The sequence below is a fragment of the Choloepus didactylus genome, chromosome 4 (genome assembly GCF_015220235.1).
Source record: "Choloepus didactylus isolate mChoDid1 chromosome 4, mChoDid1.pri, whole genome shotgun sequence".
In the NCBI taxonomy this organism is placed as follows: domain Eukaryota; kingdom Metazoa; phylum Chordata; class Mammalia; order Pilosa; family Megalonychidae; genus Choloepus; species Choloepus didactylus.
The window spans coordinates 156,133,744-156,149,711 of record NC_051310.1 but is presented as its reverse complement, the minus strand read 5'-3'; the positions used below and the strand labels follow the sequence as shown (position 1 = coordinate 156,149,711).

General features: G+C 38.7%; 1 non-coding gene and 1 gene segment (V, D, J or C); one reads left to right on the top strand and one right to left on the bottom strand.

Moving 5' to 3' along the window:
* Positions 1-643: 643 nt before the first annotated feature.
* LOC119532283 lies at positions 644-1,477 on the bottom strand. The segment is given in 2 exon segments: positions 644-944; positions 1,392-1,477. Coding segments are annotated over 2 exon segments (336 nt in total).
* A 13,700-nt stretch (positions 1,478-15,177) lies between these two features.
* Positions 15,178-15,317, top strand: LOC119533754. The gene has a single exon (XR_005216861.1). It is a non-coding gene; the product is annotated as a U4 spliceosomal RNA (small nuclear RNA).
* Positions 15,318-15,968: the final 651 nt, after the last annotated feature.

Sequence of the window (15,968 nt, the reverse complement as noted above, 5' to 3'; positions counted from 1 at the left end):
GATTGTATATTTCTTGTGCAATAATAAAATATTTCAACATAACTTTTAAAAATCAAATTAATTTCCATGTATTGATCCCTTTTTATCTCCTTCCAAATATCATGTATATTCCAAGTGTATGTGCTAGAGATGAACAACAAAGAGCATTTCAGACTTTCTCAAGAGAAAATGTATCTGTTTCCGAAATTCATTTCAATTTTAGAAAGGTTGGAAGGACTAACATGATGGACAGTCTGGAGCCTGGGCATTTCCCTGGGTCAAATGAAGGAAGCCTTTGTACAATCAAAGGGTGTTCCCTCCCCCCCCTTTTTAAATTGAGACCTACACAGAAGGCAACATTTGGTTAACACAAAGCACCATAAGTTTTCATTTGCTTTTTCTGTTATGGAAGGATTATAATTGTGATCCTTGTTCTCCATCAAGCTTCTCAATCCCTTCAACAATGAAAGTCCTTCTTCCTCACTCTCCTCATCTTCTTTGTCTTATTGATTTCCTCCCTCTCTTCTCTTTCTTTTTATTTCTCTTCTTCACTTTTCCTTCTTCTTCTATTGAGCCTCTGTGCATTTTTGTGCAGTGACTTCTCTGAGTGGCTGTCACTGCTCCCTTCTGCCTGCAGGGAGATACTGCACAGGTGCTGCCCCGCCTGGGTCACTGTGTGTCTCTCAGGATGCAGTAGTACACAGCAGTGCTTCTCAGAGTAACACGGGGCAGGACCAAGGTACTGGACTTTCTGTCAGCAGGGATGGTTAACGAGGCCATTTCATTAGTCATATTGGTTTTAAAACCATGAATCACATACTCCGGGCCCTGGTGGAGAATCTGTCGATACCAGTATATGTAATCTCTTCCACTGATTGTGGGGTGATTACAAGGCAAGTTCACGGTTTCTCCTTCTGTGCTTGCCATTGAATCTGGCTGTGTGGTCTGGGCATCACCCATAATACCTGAGGAGTTGAGAAACAACAGATTAGATCTTACCTGTCAAATCAGAGTGCATCTAAAGGTCAGGGACACATTCCCAGAACTCTCCTCTCCAGCCCTGCCCCATATTCAAGTATATTCATGTGTGTTACACAGGATGAAAGAAATATTACTGGTACCTATTACTGAGATAGCCAGAGCTAAAGATAAATTGCCCACTTTCTGTGGGTCTTGGGCTCAGTGGACCCTCAAACTCCTTACATCCTGGGAGCCATGAGACTCAGAGTTTCTTCTGTGACGGTGGGTATGACTAGCCCTTTACACAGATGCCCACACTCCCTAGAGAAACACATAGGTACAAACTCTTTCTAGCAGTTTGGTAAAGCACACTGGGAGAAGTGGAGATAACAGATATCTTTCCTGTGTCCTTTGCCACAAAAGCCATCCTTTCTTAACCTCACAACACTTACCCAAAGTTAAGAGAACAGTCATCCTTGTCAACAACCTCATGGTGCAAGCAGAAACTGGAGTACCAGGCCCAGGAGCTCAGACTCTGTGCTTGATCCTAGGCTAGGGGAGGTCCCAAGCTACAGAGCAAACAGCAGCCAACAGCACAGCCCTCACCAGGCAGCTTTCGCTTTGTGAGCTCCACAGCCAATCAGTCAAAGGCAGAGGAGCCTCTTGGTTGGGTTTACCCACACCTCCAGGTTTAAACATAAATTTTAAAAGAGAGTAAGAATGCTTATCCAATGTCCAACCATAATTCAGAGGACTTATATTGAGATCATTTTCAAGTTTCAAATTCAAACAGGCTGCATATGAATGAGAAGATACCATACATACAGACAAGGGAAAACCCTTCACTAATTAATTGGTTGTCTGATGTTCCATTGAGCTGGTAGGAAATGTCCTTTCATATGTTGGGACCTGTGCTGTAAGGGAGGAGGAGAATTCCTAGCCACATGCCCAGCCACAGCAAATAAGTCTCAGAAGCAGTAATAAGTAGCTTAACTCCAAAAGTTACAAACTTCTTTATGGAATTTTTTTTACCATGATATAAGTTTAAAATTAAATGACATTGTGGGAGAAAATATTTGCAACATATATAACAGAAAAAGAAATAATTTCATAATTGTATAATATTGCTGTACTTGGTGTGACAGGAAAAGATACAGCAAAACTCAGGCTAAAAGCCAAGTTGCCTGGTAGTCAGGTCTCCCACCTGGGCTCCTGGAATTAAACGTCTTCTGCATGTGCATAGTTGGATGCCTCTTGTCTTGAGGCAGGAACCAATGATTTGGATGTTACTTATTTCTGTCCCATTTGAGCCCCTCTTTAACACATATTTTCTCATCTCCATGTCCATGCCTAATGGTGGCATGCACTGGGGAAACTAAGGAGAATAGAAGAAAAGGAAGATATGGGAAGAGAAGATTTGAAAAAGGAAATTTAGGGAAGCCATTCAATGAGAGAGGTAAAAGTAAATATGAAGGAATTTCTCCAGTTGTTTTCAAAAGTGGTTATTAAAGAAATGGAATGGGAGGCAGGGCAAGATGGTGGAGTGGTGAGGAGCAGAATTTCGTCTCTCCTTTAGAGCAGCTGGCAATTACCCAAGAACTATATGAAACAGTGTTTTCGGGGTCTCCAGTAACCAGTCACACATTGGACACAAGTTTGGAATTGGAGGAAAAGCTGAGATTACAGCAAACATTGTAAGTTCCCTGGACCAGGGGTCTGGCGCCCCTCCCCACCCAGGCCTCACAGACTGTCTTGCTGCCGGCTCCCTGAAAGGGGGGAAAAAAGAACCAAAAAACAGCAATCTGCTGAGGGCAAGAAGGGAGGCTCAAACCAGCCTCAACTGCAGAATTAATTAACAAATTAATTAACTAACTTTGGGAGCTGGGGTGCTAAAGAAGGGCTGGGCTCCAAGAAGTGGGGGCACGTAAAAGCGGGCACCCATTTCCAGACTCCAAAAAAGCCATTTTTTTTTCCCTTACATTTTGTCCCTTCTGGCTTTTCACTGATCCCTTATCTTTTTGCATTTCAATAGCCCCCGGAAGGGGTGGAACTGAAGCGGTTGGAGAGTAATTATCAGACAATAGCCCAAAGCATATCTTTAAATGCTCTATTCTGACACTGACAAAACTTCCAGGCTGGGGAAAGACGTTTAAAAGAGACTCTTTTTTTTTTTTTTTTTTTTTTTTTTTAAATCTAAAAGTAATATATGTGGTTATTTTCTATCGGAAAGCCCAGGTTGAGGGACTAGTCTGGGCTTGAGGGGAGACAGAGTACCCACAGTGTCTTTGAATTCCTTATTCACTACTGAAGGCCTCCACCCCCGTCTTTAATTGGCAACTCAGGCTGACCAAGGAATCTACCTGGAGAGGCCCCAAAGAGGAGAGAGGAGAAGGGAATAGTGCCCCTGAGAGACAACTGGAATTCTGAGGATTGGGAGAGTGGAGGGAGGCCCAGCTCAACTGTCAGTCCTCCTTCTGGGAATTCAGACCCCAGGGGCTGGAATTCAGATTCCAGCTTCAGTCAGCCATGCCCCTGACAGGATCAGAGTTACCAGGAGAACTAAAGGCTCCATACCTCCTTACACTGGTGGGGGAGCTGCGGGTTGGCCAGCGCCACCTGCTGGACAGGAGAGGAAAAGCACCAATTCTAATGGCCTCATAGGAGGGTCTCATTCTCAGGAAAACTCCATACCCTCCCAATGAGACCTGGGCCTCACTAGACTGGGAAAATCTGACTAGGGTCGACCATATCTGAGGAGACCCACTCACAAAAAGGTTACATAGAGGCAGAGCAAGGAACAGAAAAAACAAGAGGGGAAAAATTCCGATCAACTAAATAGAACCTAAGTTAGAGGTCTAGAATAAGTTGAATGGAATAACAGAGGCCAAAAAACAAAGCCAACCAACAAGAAAACCACTAGGTAAAAGACAGAAAACAAGCTCCAAAATAAACTAATCAAGAGAATCAGATGCCTAGACAACTTAAGATAACAAGCCATACCAGGAAACATGAAAACATGGACCAGCCAAAGGAACAAACTAATAGCTCAGCTGAGACACAGGAGTGGAGGCAACTAATGCTAAATAAATTTGATGAAATGAAGGAAGATATAGCAAAGGAGCTGAAGGATATAAAGAAGACACTGGATGACCATAAAGAAGAATTCATAAACTTAAAAAAACAAAGGGCAGAACTCATGGGAATGAAGGCCACAATGGAGGAGATGAAAAACACAATGGAGGGACACAACAGTAGATTTGAACAGGCAGAAGAAAGGATCAGTGAACTGGAAGACAGGTCATTCAAATTCATACACACAAAAGAACAGATGGTGAAAAAAATGGAAAAATATGAGCAGGGTCTTAGGGAGCTGAGTGACAACATGAAACGCACAAATATATGTGTTATGGGTATCCCAGAAGGAGAAGAGAGGGGAAAAGGGGCAGAAAGAGTAATAGAAGACATATTCACTGAAAATTTCCCAACTCTTATAAAAGACAGAAAATTAGAGATTCAAGAAGTACAGTGTACCCCAAATAGAATAGATCCCAATAGACCTACTCCAAGACACTTACTGGTCAGATTGTCCAATGTCAAAGACAAAGAGAGGATTCTGAAAGCAGCAAGAGAAAAGCAATCCATCACATACAAGGGAAAGTCAATAAGACTATGTAGAGATTTCTCTGCAGAAACCATGGAGGCAAGAAGACAGTGGCATGATATATTTAAGATACTGAAAGAGAAAAACTGCCAACCAAGAATTCTATATCCAGCAAAACTTTCCTTCAAAAATGAGGGATAGATTAAAACATTTTCAGACAAACAGACACTGAGAGAGTTTGTGAATAAGACACCGGCACTACAAGAAATACTAAAGGGAGTGCTACAGGCTGATAGGAAAAGACAGGAGAGAGAGAGTTGGAGAAGAGTGCAGAAATGAAGATTATCAGGAAAGGTAAAAGGAGAGGAAAAAATAAGATATGACATATAAAGTCCAAAAAACAAAATGGTAGTAGAAAGTACTGCCCTTACAGTAATAACACTAAATGTAAATGGATTAAACTCCCCAATAAAAAGACACAGACTGGCAGAATGGATTAAAAAACAGGACCCATCTATATGCTGTTTACAAGAAACTCACTTTAGACACAAGGACAAACATAGACTGAAAGTGAAAGGTTGGAAAAAGATATTTCATGCAAACAACAACCAGAAAAAAGCGGGAGTAGCTATATTAATATCAGACAAGTTAGACTTCAAAGCAAAACAATTAAAAGAGACAAAGAAGGACACTATATATTAATAAAAGGGTCAATTCATCAAGAAAACATAACAGTCATAAATATTTATGCACCAAACCAGAATGCTCCAAAATTCATGAGGCAAACACTGCTATCACTGAAAGGAGAAATAGATACCTCTACAATAATAGTTGGAGACTTCAATACACCACTCTCATCAATGGATAGAACATCTAGACAGAGGATCACTAAAGAAACAGAGATGTTGAATTGTATGATAAATGAACTAGACTTGACAGACATTTATAGAACACTACATCCAACAACAGCAGGGTACACTTTTTTCTCAAGTGCTCATGGAACATTCTCTAGGATAGACCACATGTTGGGTCACAAAGCAAGTCTCAACAAATTTAAAAATATTGATATTATACAAAACACTTTCTCAGACCACAATGGAATGAAGTTGGAAATAAATAAAAGGCAGAAGGTCATAAAATTCACAAACATATGGAGGCTAAACAACACCCTCTTAGAAAACCAGTGGGTAAAAGAAGAAATTACAAGAGAAATTAGTAAATACCTCGAGGCAAATGACAATGAAAACACAACTTATCAAAACTTATGGGATGCAGCAAAGGCGGTGCTGAGAGGGAAATTTATTACCCTAAATGCCTATATTAAAAGAGAAGAGAGAGCAAAAATTGAAGAGTTAACTGCTCACTTGGAGGAATTAGAGAAAGAACAGCAAACTAACCCCAAAGCAAGCAGAAGGGAAGAAATAACAAAGATTAGAGCAGAAATAAATGCAATTGAGAACAGGAAAACAATAGAGAGAATCAACAAAACCAGAAGTTGGTTCTTTGAGAAAATCAATAAAATCGATGGACCACTGGCTAGGCTAACAAAAAAAAAGAGAGAGAGCAGATGCAAATAAATGCAATCAGAAATGGGAAAGGAAATATAACTACTGACCCTGCAGAAATTAAGGAGATAATGAGAAGATACTACGAGCAACTATATGCTAATAAACCAGACAACTTAGATGAAATGGACAACTTCCTAGAAAAGCATAAACAACCAACATTAACTCAAGAAGAAATAGATGACCTCAACAAACCAATCACAAGTAAAGAGATTGAGTCAGTCATCAAAAAGCTCCCAAAAAGGAAAAGCCCAGGACCAGATGGTTTCACATGTGAATTCTACCAAGCATTCAAGAACAAATTAGTACCAATCCTGCTCAATCTCTTCAAAAAAATTGAAGAAGAGGGAAAGCTACCTAACTCTTTCTATGAAGCCATCATCACCCTAATACCAAAACCAGGCAAAGATACTACAAAAAAAGAAAATTATAGACCAATTTCTTTAATGAATATAGATGCAAAAATCCTCAACAAAATACTTGCAAATCGAATCCAGCAGCACATTAAAAGAATTATACACCATGACCAGGTGGGATTTATTCTAGGTATGCAAGGCTGGTTCAACACAAGAAAATCAATTAATGTAATACACCACATCAATAAATCAAAGCAGAAGAACCACATGATCATCTCGATTGATGCAGAAAAGGCATTTGACAAAATTCAACATCCTTTCCTGATGAAAACACTTCAAAGGATAGGAATAGAAGGGAACTTTTTCAATATGATAAAGGCAACATATGAAAAACTCACAGCTAACATCACACTCAATGGGGAGAGACTGAAAGCTTTTCCTCTAAGATCAGGAACAAGACAGGGATGCTCACTATCACCATTGCTATTCAACATTGTGGTGGAAGTTCTAGCTAGAGCAATTAGGCAAGAAAAATAAATAAAAGGCTTCCAAATTGGAGAGGAAGAAGTAAAACTTTCACTATTTGCAGATGACATGATTCTATATGTAGGAAATCCAGAAAAATCTACAGCAAAGCTACTAGAACTAGTCAATGAATACAGCAAAGTAGCAGGCTCCAAGATCAACACGCAAAAATCTGTAGTGTTCCTATACACAAGTAATGTGCAACAAGAGGAGGAAATCAAGAAAAAAATCCCATTTACAACAGCAACCAAAATAATCAAGTATTTAGGAATAAACTTAACCAAGGACACAAAAGACCTTTACATAGAAAACTATAAGAAACTGCTAAAAAAAATTGAACAAGACCTGAAAAAATGGAAGAACATACCATGTTCATGGATTGGAAGATTAAATATAGTTAAGATGGCAATTTTACCTAAACTGATTTACAGATTCAATGCAATACCAATTCAAATCCCAACAACTTACTTTACAGAAATAGAAAAACCAATAACTAAATTTATTTGGAAGGGAAGGTGCCCCGAATAGCCAAAAATGTCTTGAGAAAGAGGAGTGAAGTGGGAGGTCTCACACTACCTGACTTTGAAGTATATTGCAAAGCTACAGTGCTCAAAACAGCATGGTACTGGCATAAGGACAGGTATACTGATCAATGGAATCGAATTGAGTGTTCAGAAGTAGAGTCTCACATCTATGGACAACTGATCTTTGATAAGGCAGTGAAGCCGAAGCAACTGGGAAAGAGTAGCCTGTTCAATAAATGGTGTTTGGAGAATTGGATATCCATTTCCAAAAGAATGAAAGAGGATGTCCATCTCACACCTTATACCAAAATTAACTCAAAGTGGATCAAAGACCTAAACATTAGCACCAAGACCATAAAACTCTTAGAAGAAAATGTAGGGCAATATCTTAAAGATCTTGTGAAAGGAGGTGGTTTCTTAGACCTCACACCCAAGGCATGAGCAACCAAAGAACAAATAGAGAAATGGGATCTCCTCAAAATTAAACACTTTTTTACATCAAAGGACTTTGTCAGAAAAGTCAAAAGGCAACCTACACAATGGGAGATGATATTTGGAAACCACATATCAGATAAGGGTTTAATATCCCGAATATATAAAGGAATCCTGCATCTCAATAACAGAAAGACAAACAATCCAATTAAAAAATGGGCAAAAGACATGAACAGACATTTTTCTGAAGAGGAAATACAAATGGCTCAAAAGCATATGAAAAAATGCTCAACTTCACTGGCTATTAAGGAAATGCAAAGCAAAACCACAATGAGATATCATCTCACACCTACCAGAATGGCCATTATCCAAAAAACAGAAAATGACAAGTGCTGGAGAGGATGTGGAGAAAGAGGCACACTTATTCATTGTTGGTGGGAATGTAGAATGGTGCCACCACTCTGGAAGACAGTATGGAGGTTCCTCAGGAAGCTAAATATAGATTTGCCATATGACCCAGCTATTCCATTGCTGGGTATATACTCAGAGGAACTGAAACTTAAGACACAAACAGACATTTGTAAACCGATGTTTATTGCAGCATTATTCACAATTGCCAAGAGATGGAAACAGCCCAAATGTCCATCAAAGGATGAGTGGATAAACAAACTGTGGTATATACACATGATGGAATATTATGCAGCTGTAAGACAGAACAAAGACATGGATCATGTAATAATGTGGATGAACCTTGAGGACATTATGTTGAGTGAAGTTAGCCAGAAACAAAAGGACAGATTCTGTATGGTCTCACTAATATGAACAGACATTAATGAACAAACTTTGGGAGTTAAAAGCTGACAACACAGGCTACTAGGAGATAGAAAGAGGGCAGAGACCAGCCATTTGATGCTGAAGGACTACAGAATGTTTAGGATTGATTGCATAGATCCAGAAATAGATAGCATAATACTGTGTGATGGTAGCACGGTATTGTAAGTACACTGAACAAAGATGTCTGTGAGTAAAGCTGAAAGAGGTGGGATAGGAGAATGTATGACACCAGAGGTAAAGATAGATGATAAAGACTGGGACTGTATAACATGGCAAAAACTGGAGTGGCCAATGACTATTACTAAATATACAAATATAAAAATGTTTTTGCATGTGGGAAAGCAAATGAATGTCAACCATGTAGAAATTTGAAAAAGGGATGGTATTCAGGAAAAAACATAATCAAAGCAAACTGGAGTCTATGGTCAACAGTAACATTGTAATATACCTCCATTAAATGTAACAAAGGCAATACACCAATGCTAAATGTTTATGAGAAGGGGATATAGGGGAGTAATATGGGATTCTTGGTAGTGGTGTTATTTGCTGTCCTTAGTAGTATATTGTATTGTATGACATGTTATTTTTCTTTTTATCATTTTTTCTTATTGCTAAAAAAAAAAAACAATTTTTCTTTTAGTAATCAGTATGTTCAAATGCTGATTGTGGTGATAAATGTACAACCTTATGATGATACCATGAACAACTGATTGTACACTGTGGATAAATGTATGGTATGTGAATATAACTCTATAAAATTGTAGGAAAATATATATATAGGAGCAAAAGTGTTGGAGAAATCATGGTGAGAGGGATGATGCCTCACCAATATGGACTAACTACAATGTGTAAACTCAGAACTGAATCTTAGAACATAGCCTAACGTGGACACAATAATTGTAATAGTCCCTAGATTGTAAGCTCTTACAGCAGTTAACTGTATCCCTGAATTGTAAGGCCTATCTCTAAACTTTGAGATACTGATCTAGCGTATGTTGTCACAAACATTGGGACTGGTGGTTTGATGTGCTGAGCCCTCGAGCATGGGACTTGCCCTTATGAAGCTCATTACCACAAAGGAGACTCTGAAGTTGTATGTAATGGTGCCTAAGAGTCTACCCCTGAGTGCCTCTTTGTTGCTCAGATGTGGCCCTCTCTCTCTCTAACTGAGCCATCTCAACAGGTGAACTCACTGCCCTCCCCCCTACATGGGACCCAACTCCCAGGGGTGTAAATCTCCCTGGCAACGCAGAGTATGACTCCCGGGGATGAATGTGGACCCGGCATCGTGGGACTGAGAGTATCTTCTAGACCAAAAGGGGGATGCAAAATGAGACAAAATGGTTTCAGTGGCTGAGAGATTCCAAATGGAGTCAAGAGGTCACTCTGGTGGACATTCTTATGCACTATATAGATAACACCTCTTAGGCTTTAATGTATTGGAATAGCTAGAAGTAAATACCTGAAACTGCCAAACTCCAACCCAGCAGTCTGGACTCCTGAAGACAATTATATAATAATGTAGATTACAAGGGGTGACAGTGATTGTGAAGACCTTGTGGATCACACCCCCTTTATCTAGTGTATGGATGAGTGGAGGAATGGGGATAAAAACTAAAGGACAAATGGGGTGGGATGGGGGGATGATTTGGGTGTTTTTTTTTCACTTTTATTTTTTATTCTTGTTCTGGTTCTTTCTGATGTAAGGAAAATGTTCAGAGATAGATTGTGGTGATGAACGCATAACTATGTTATCATACTGTGGACAGTGGATTGTATATCATGGATGATTGTATGGTGTGTGAATGTATTTCAATAAAACTGAATTTAATAAAAAAAAACAAAAAGAAATGGAATGGAGTAAAATTAAAATTACTCATTATCTTAAATTGCCATCTCACTGCGGTATCAAATATTTGGCCACTGAAAATTGGACTATGTATTTATCATCTCTCTCCTTTCTTCCCAGGTGGAGTCAACTCTGCTGTGTGTTTGGGAAGGCACTTACCCACGCCCGTGAAGCTGTGCACACTCAACAAGAAGCTAGAAAGTATAAGGTAAGGAAGCGGATGAAAGTAATTTCTTTGCACAACTTAATGATGATTTCTCTTGCGCCCTTGGAAGGAGCTTCAGTTTGCAGCTCTAAGAGCTCCCTCTGGTGACCACATAAGTGAAATCCCTTACTTGGAACTAGGAAACTAGCCAGTCAGCAATCTTTCAAGAGATTTGGGTGTCAGTCTGAAGATAGATACCTCAGTTATGTTACCGCCCTCTAGCAGCAAGGCTCAGGGGCTCGTCTTTTAGTGAAGTGCTTCCTACCACAAAGCTCTAAGATCTAATTTATTCAGTCATGTCAGGATTTTAGAACTGGTGATGTGGTGTTTTCTTAATTGTTGAATTCCTCTTACTTTTCTTCATATCTTACATTTCCCATATTTGCAGAAAGTTGTCAAAGCCCACACTGTTTATTGTTTAGCCTAGGATTTGGCACAGACAGCACACGTGTTGGATGAATGTGTTAATTTTTACCCATAACATTCCTGGGAGAAGTGGTAAGGAACAACTCTTTAAATCATTCCAAATAAAAGCTTCCAATTTTCTGGAAAACAAATTGAACTAAAATATCCAAAAGTAAATGTAAAGGCAAGATTAGACTTGCAGGTAAAATTGAAATGGGCAACATACCAAACCCCACTCTGAAATAAGAAAACTTCAAAAATCTAGTATGAAGAAGGCCTGGTTATGAGAATATGGCAGTTTATGGCATTGTTATATTGATTCAACAAATATTCACTGTGCATGTTCTGTGTGCCAGATTAAAAAATGACAGTAGCAATTCAATGCTGGGGGTCACTTTTATGTAGTTATATTGTGCCAAAGTCAGATCAACATTAGAACTTTTGTATAGACTTCCTTATTGCAATGTTCAAATAATGTGGCAAATCCAGGCAGAATTCAGAGAAGAACAATTAATGTTGTGATACTTATTGTTTTTGTTTTATGCAACACTTCATTGAAATATAATTCTCATACCAAACAGTTCACCCAATTTAAAATGCACAATTCAAGGATTTTACTATTTCCACCAAGTCAATTTTAGATAATGTTATCACCTCAGAAAGGAAGCCCATAGTCATTAGAATCATTCTCCATGTCCCTCATTCTGTCTCCCATGCTAGGATCTACTAATCTATTTCTACAGATTTGCCCATTCCATGCATATTATGTAATGGAATTACATAATATGCATCTTCTTGGTTTTGGCTTATTTCACTTACCATAAAGTTTTCAAAGTTTATCCATATTGTAACATGTATCAGTATTACATTTCTTTTTATTGTTGAATAATATTCCATTTTATAGATATATTACATTTTATTGTCTGTTGATCAGTAGATGGACATTTAAGTTGATTCCACTTATTGTCTATTATGAATAATGTATGAACATTTGTGTACAAGTTTTGGGGTGGACACGTTTTCATTTCTAATGGCTATATGTGTAGAAGTGGAATTGCTGGATCATATAACTCCATGTTTAACTGTTTTAAGAGCTGCTAATCTGTCTTCTGGGATACTTCTCTCTTTGGAACTAGAAAACAGGCAAGTTAAATTAAAGGAGAATGTTGGGAATCTCCAGCTTTGTGTCTTTCAAATCTTTGATGGTGACCCTAATCTTTGCAATTCTTCCAGGGATGTGTACTGTGTTTGGTTTATTGTCATGTTAGTGGAGGAAGTTCCAGGGGTTTCCAGTTAGCTCTTTATACCATGGAAAGACTCATTGTGTGGGTCAGGCAGCCAATATTGGTATTCTGTCCACTCCTAAGAGCACTGTGCCTTCCCCTGATATATTCTGAGATGGAGGAATTCACTATGACCTCAGGGAACCACTGTGAAATGCACATCAACCAACCATCACAAGTTACCATTTTTGAGTAGACCATGGTAGTGTTTCAGGTTCCTGGGGATTACAGTGAGTTCAGTGCCAGATTCTAATGGCTCCTGGAAGGTCTGGATGTTTCCCTTTTCCCGGTGTACAGGCACTCTAGTCAAGTCCCTCTGGGGAAAGATTTAGGGAATAATCACAATATTTCTTTGGCTACATAGCAGAATCTTTCTCAAATGAATTTGGCCTTCTCTTCAGTTGATGAGTTCTAGGCCTATCAGCTGGCTTAAGTCTGTAACTGAATAAGAGGTTATGAATCCCTACTATAGTAATTCAAGTTATGCACACACACCATGCCTCTCTCTTTTATTTTTAGGTACCCCATGACTAATTGGCCCTCTCCAAAGATTTCTGAAGGTCAAAACACTCTGATTAACACTCTGTCCCAGTCGATTTATTTTGACAGCTCACCTCTTCAAATGTCACCTGTTCACCCTGTCAAACCTCAAAACCTGCCAGTTGAAATCAGGAAAACAAGTGACAATATAATATCATCCTTCTCTGCAGAGCTCCCCACCCTTCCCACCTTGTCATCTTCAACCTACAGAACATTGCCTCCAAACAACATGTTAAAGATTCTGATGACCCACTCAACAATGCATTTCTTGATTTCTGAGTGATGGGATTGGCCTCTAGGATTCCTAAGGGAGTTTGGCTAACAAGCATCTGTTCAGGTTGCACTTAATAATTCTATTCCAATATCCCCATTCCCCTGAACCTTTGAACTTCTTCCTCTACAGATTACCCAGGCAGTGTCTGTATTTCAATCTCATTAGCTGTAGGCCAGTGGAGCTCTTACTCTCCCTAGGTCTGAAGAGTGAATGGGAAAAAGGGAATATTGTAACTTGAAAGGAGATGATCATGTAAAGAAAGCCAACTTAAAAGGAGCAGTGTGATTTTTGAACGAATGATGCAGCCTGCCCAAGGAGATGCCCCAGGAGATCTTCCCTTTTCCCTTGGGGATCCCTCAAAGGTGCCAGAGGAATAGGTGCTCTGGTCACACCGTGATACCTCTCTGAGATCTTCTGCAGGAGACCCCTCATTCACAGAAATCCACTAGATTAAGGTAAAAGAGCCTGACTGCTGTGGACCCTTTGTATATCACCCACACCTCCCTCCTGAGGCAGACAGCAGGGAGGAGAAATGTGGAGAATGGATATGGGACACAAGTGGAAGACAGTCAGCTGACTGGGCCTGTGTCTAGGTGTGTATCCTTTCAGTAATACTGCACAGTTTAATGCGTAGGTTTAATATTAGGCAGAGGAAGTTCTCCTATCTTCTTCTTCTTTCAGAGTGATTTGCATACTCTTGACCTCTTTCATATATATCTTAGAATTGGCTTGTCCAGGTCCATACACACGTGCACATGTACACACACACACACACACACACACACACAATTGAGACATTGATGGGGATTTATTTACCAAATGTGTGAAAATTGACGTCTTTGCAATGTGCATCTTCTGAATCATGAACGAACATAGTGTATTCTATTCATTTATTTTTTGCCTTCTTGAATTTATTTTAGTAATGTTTTATAGTTTTCTGAGTTCTGGTCTTGCAAATCCTTCTAAAAAATTTAGTTCTAATTGGTATTGCTATGTAAAGGGTATTTTTAATTTAATTTTTATCTGCTTGTTGCTTGCAAATAAAAATGCAACTTTTCAATATTACTTTTGCTAAACTGATTCAGCAGTGTAATTTATTTGTAGATTCTTTGGGATTGTCTACATCACAATCATAATCTTATTTCTTTTTCTCTCCTCCTTATTCTGGCTAGGAATCCCCATACAGAGTTTAATAGTACTACTATCTGGCTTCCTTGCTTTGCTCCAAATCTCAAAAGAAAGCTTTTAATATTTCACCATTAAGTTTGATGTTTTATCTATGCTTGTGGCATATACTCTTTACCAGAACAAGGAGGTATTTTCCTATTCCTAATTGTTTAGGGGTGTATTTCTTTATCATGAAGGAATGTTTCTTCTTTATAAAATACTTTTGTTTTCAATTTTGATTTATGTTTTCCTTTCTGCTAACACAACAGAAATCATCAGGCTTTTTCATAAAATAACCTTTGCAGTCTTCACACTTAGTCAACACCTGCTTCAAGCTATTCATCTCTAGATTTAATAGTTTGACATTGCCATTTTCACACAGTCTGAGACTTTAAATTAAATCTTAATAATCTGGCCACATGAAAATGAGATTTTTACCTCAAACTCTTTTATGTATCTATTCAGATAATTAAATTATATTTATTAATGTGGTTTATTACTTTGATTGGTTGTCAAGTGTTAGATAAACCTTGCATAAAACCCAAGTTGGTTGTGATATATTGTTATTTTTTATATACTACTACTGTTTTCTGCTAATATTTTGCTTAGAAGTTTTGAATTTATGCTCATTGAATGAGGTTGTTTTGTAAGTTTTCTTTTTTTTAAAAAATGTCTTTGAGCTTTGTGCAATGGCGGTATGGTAGCTAATGAGTTTTATCCAAGGAGCGATTATTGCTAATTGAAAACTTTTCCCAATACTCCACCATGACGATTTCAAATACAGTCGGCATTGGCGAGTTTTGACAGTCTCTAGGAGACTGAATTTTTAAAAAAAAAATGTCTTTGGTCAGATTTTGTTATCAAGATCATGCTAGCCTCTTAAAATGAATTGGGGGAATGTTGTTTCTTTTTCTTCTTTAGGTAAAATTGGTGCTTAGGTCATGTCATGATATTTTATGCTTCTATAATGATCAACCCAAAATTTCAGTGGCTTAAAAAAAAACAACTGTTTATTTCTTGCACATGCATAGTTCATTTTGAATCAAGGCTATTCTCCACAGTATCCATACTATGTGTGATGGCTGAGGTTTGAACTTCCATATCAACACACAGTTTCGTGTTCATCACAGATGGAGAAAACAAAGATTAAAAATTAAGCTCAGGAAGTTAAATGCTTCTATCATGAAGTCATACATTCCATTTCTACTCACATTTCTTTGCCAAAGTAAGTTATTTGACCCTGCCAATTGTTAGGGGAGCAAAGACGTCCAATCTTCCCCAGTGCCTAGAAGGAGAGGAGAGATGGATGTGGTTGAACGGCCATTGTGTGCCATAGTCAGCCTTCTGCCTGGTCACTAAGAATTCACTTTCCTCTCCTCCCCACTTGCTGGACACATGTAATCCTCCAGGAGTGACAACTGAGAAACCGTTTTCAGTGGCTCTTCTGGTGAAATCCTAGAGTCCCTTCC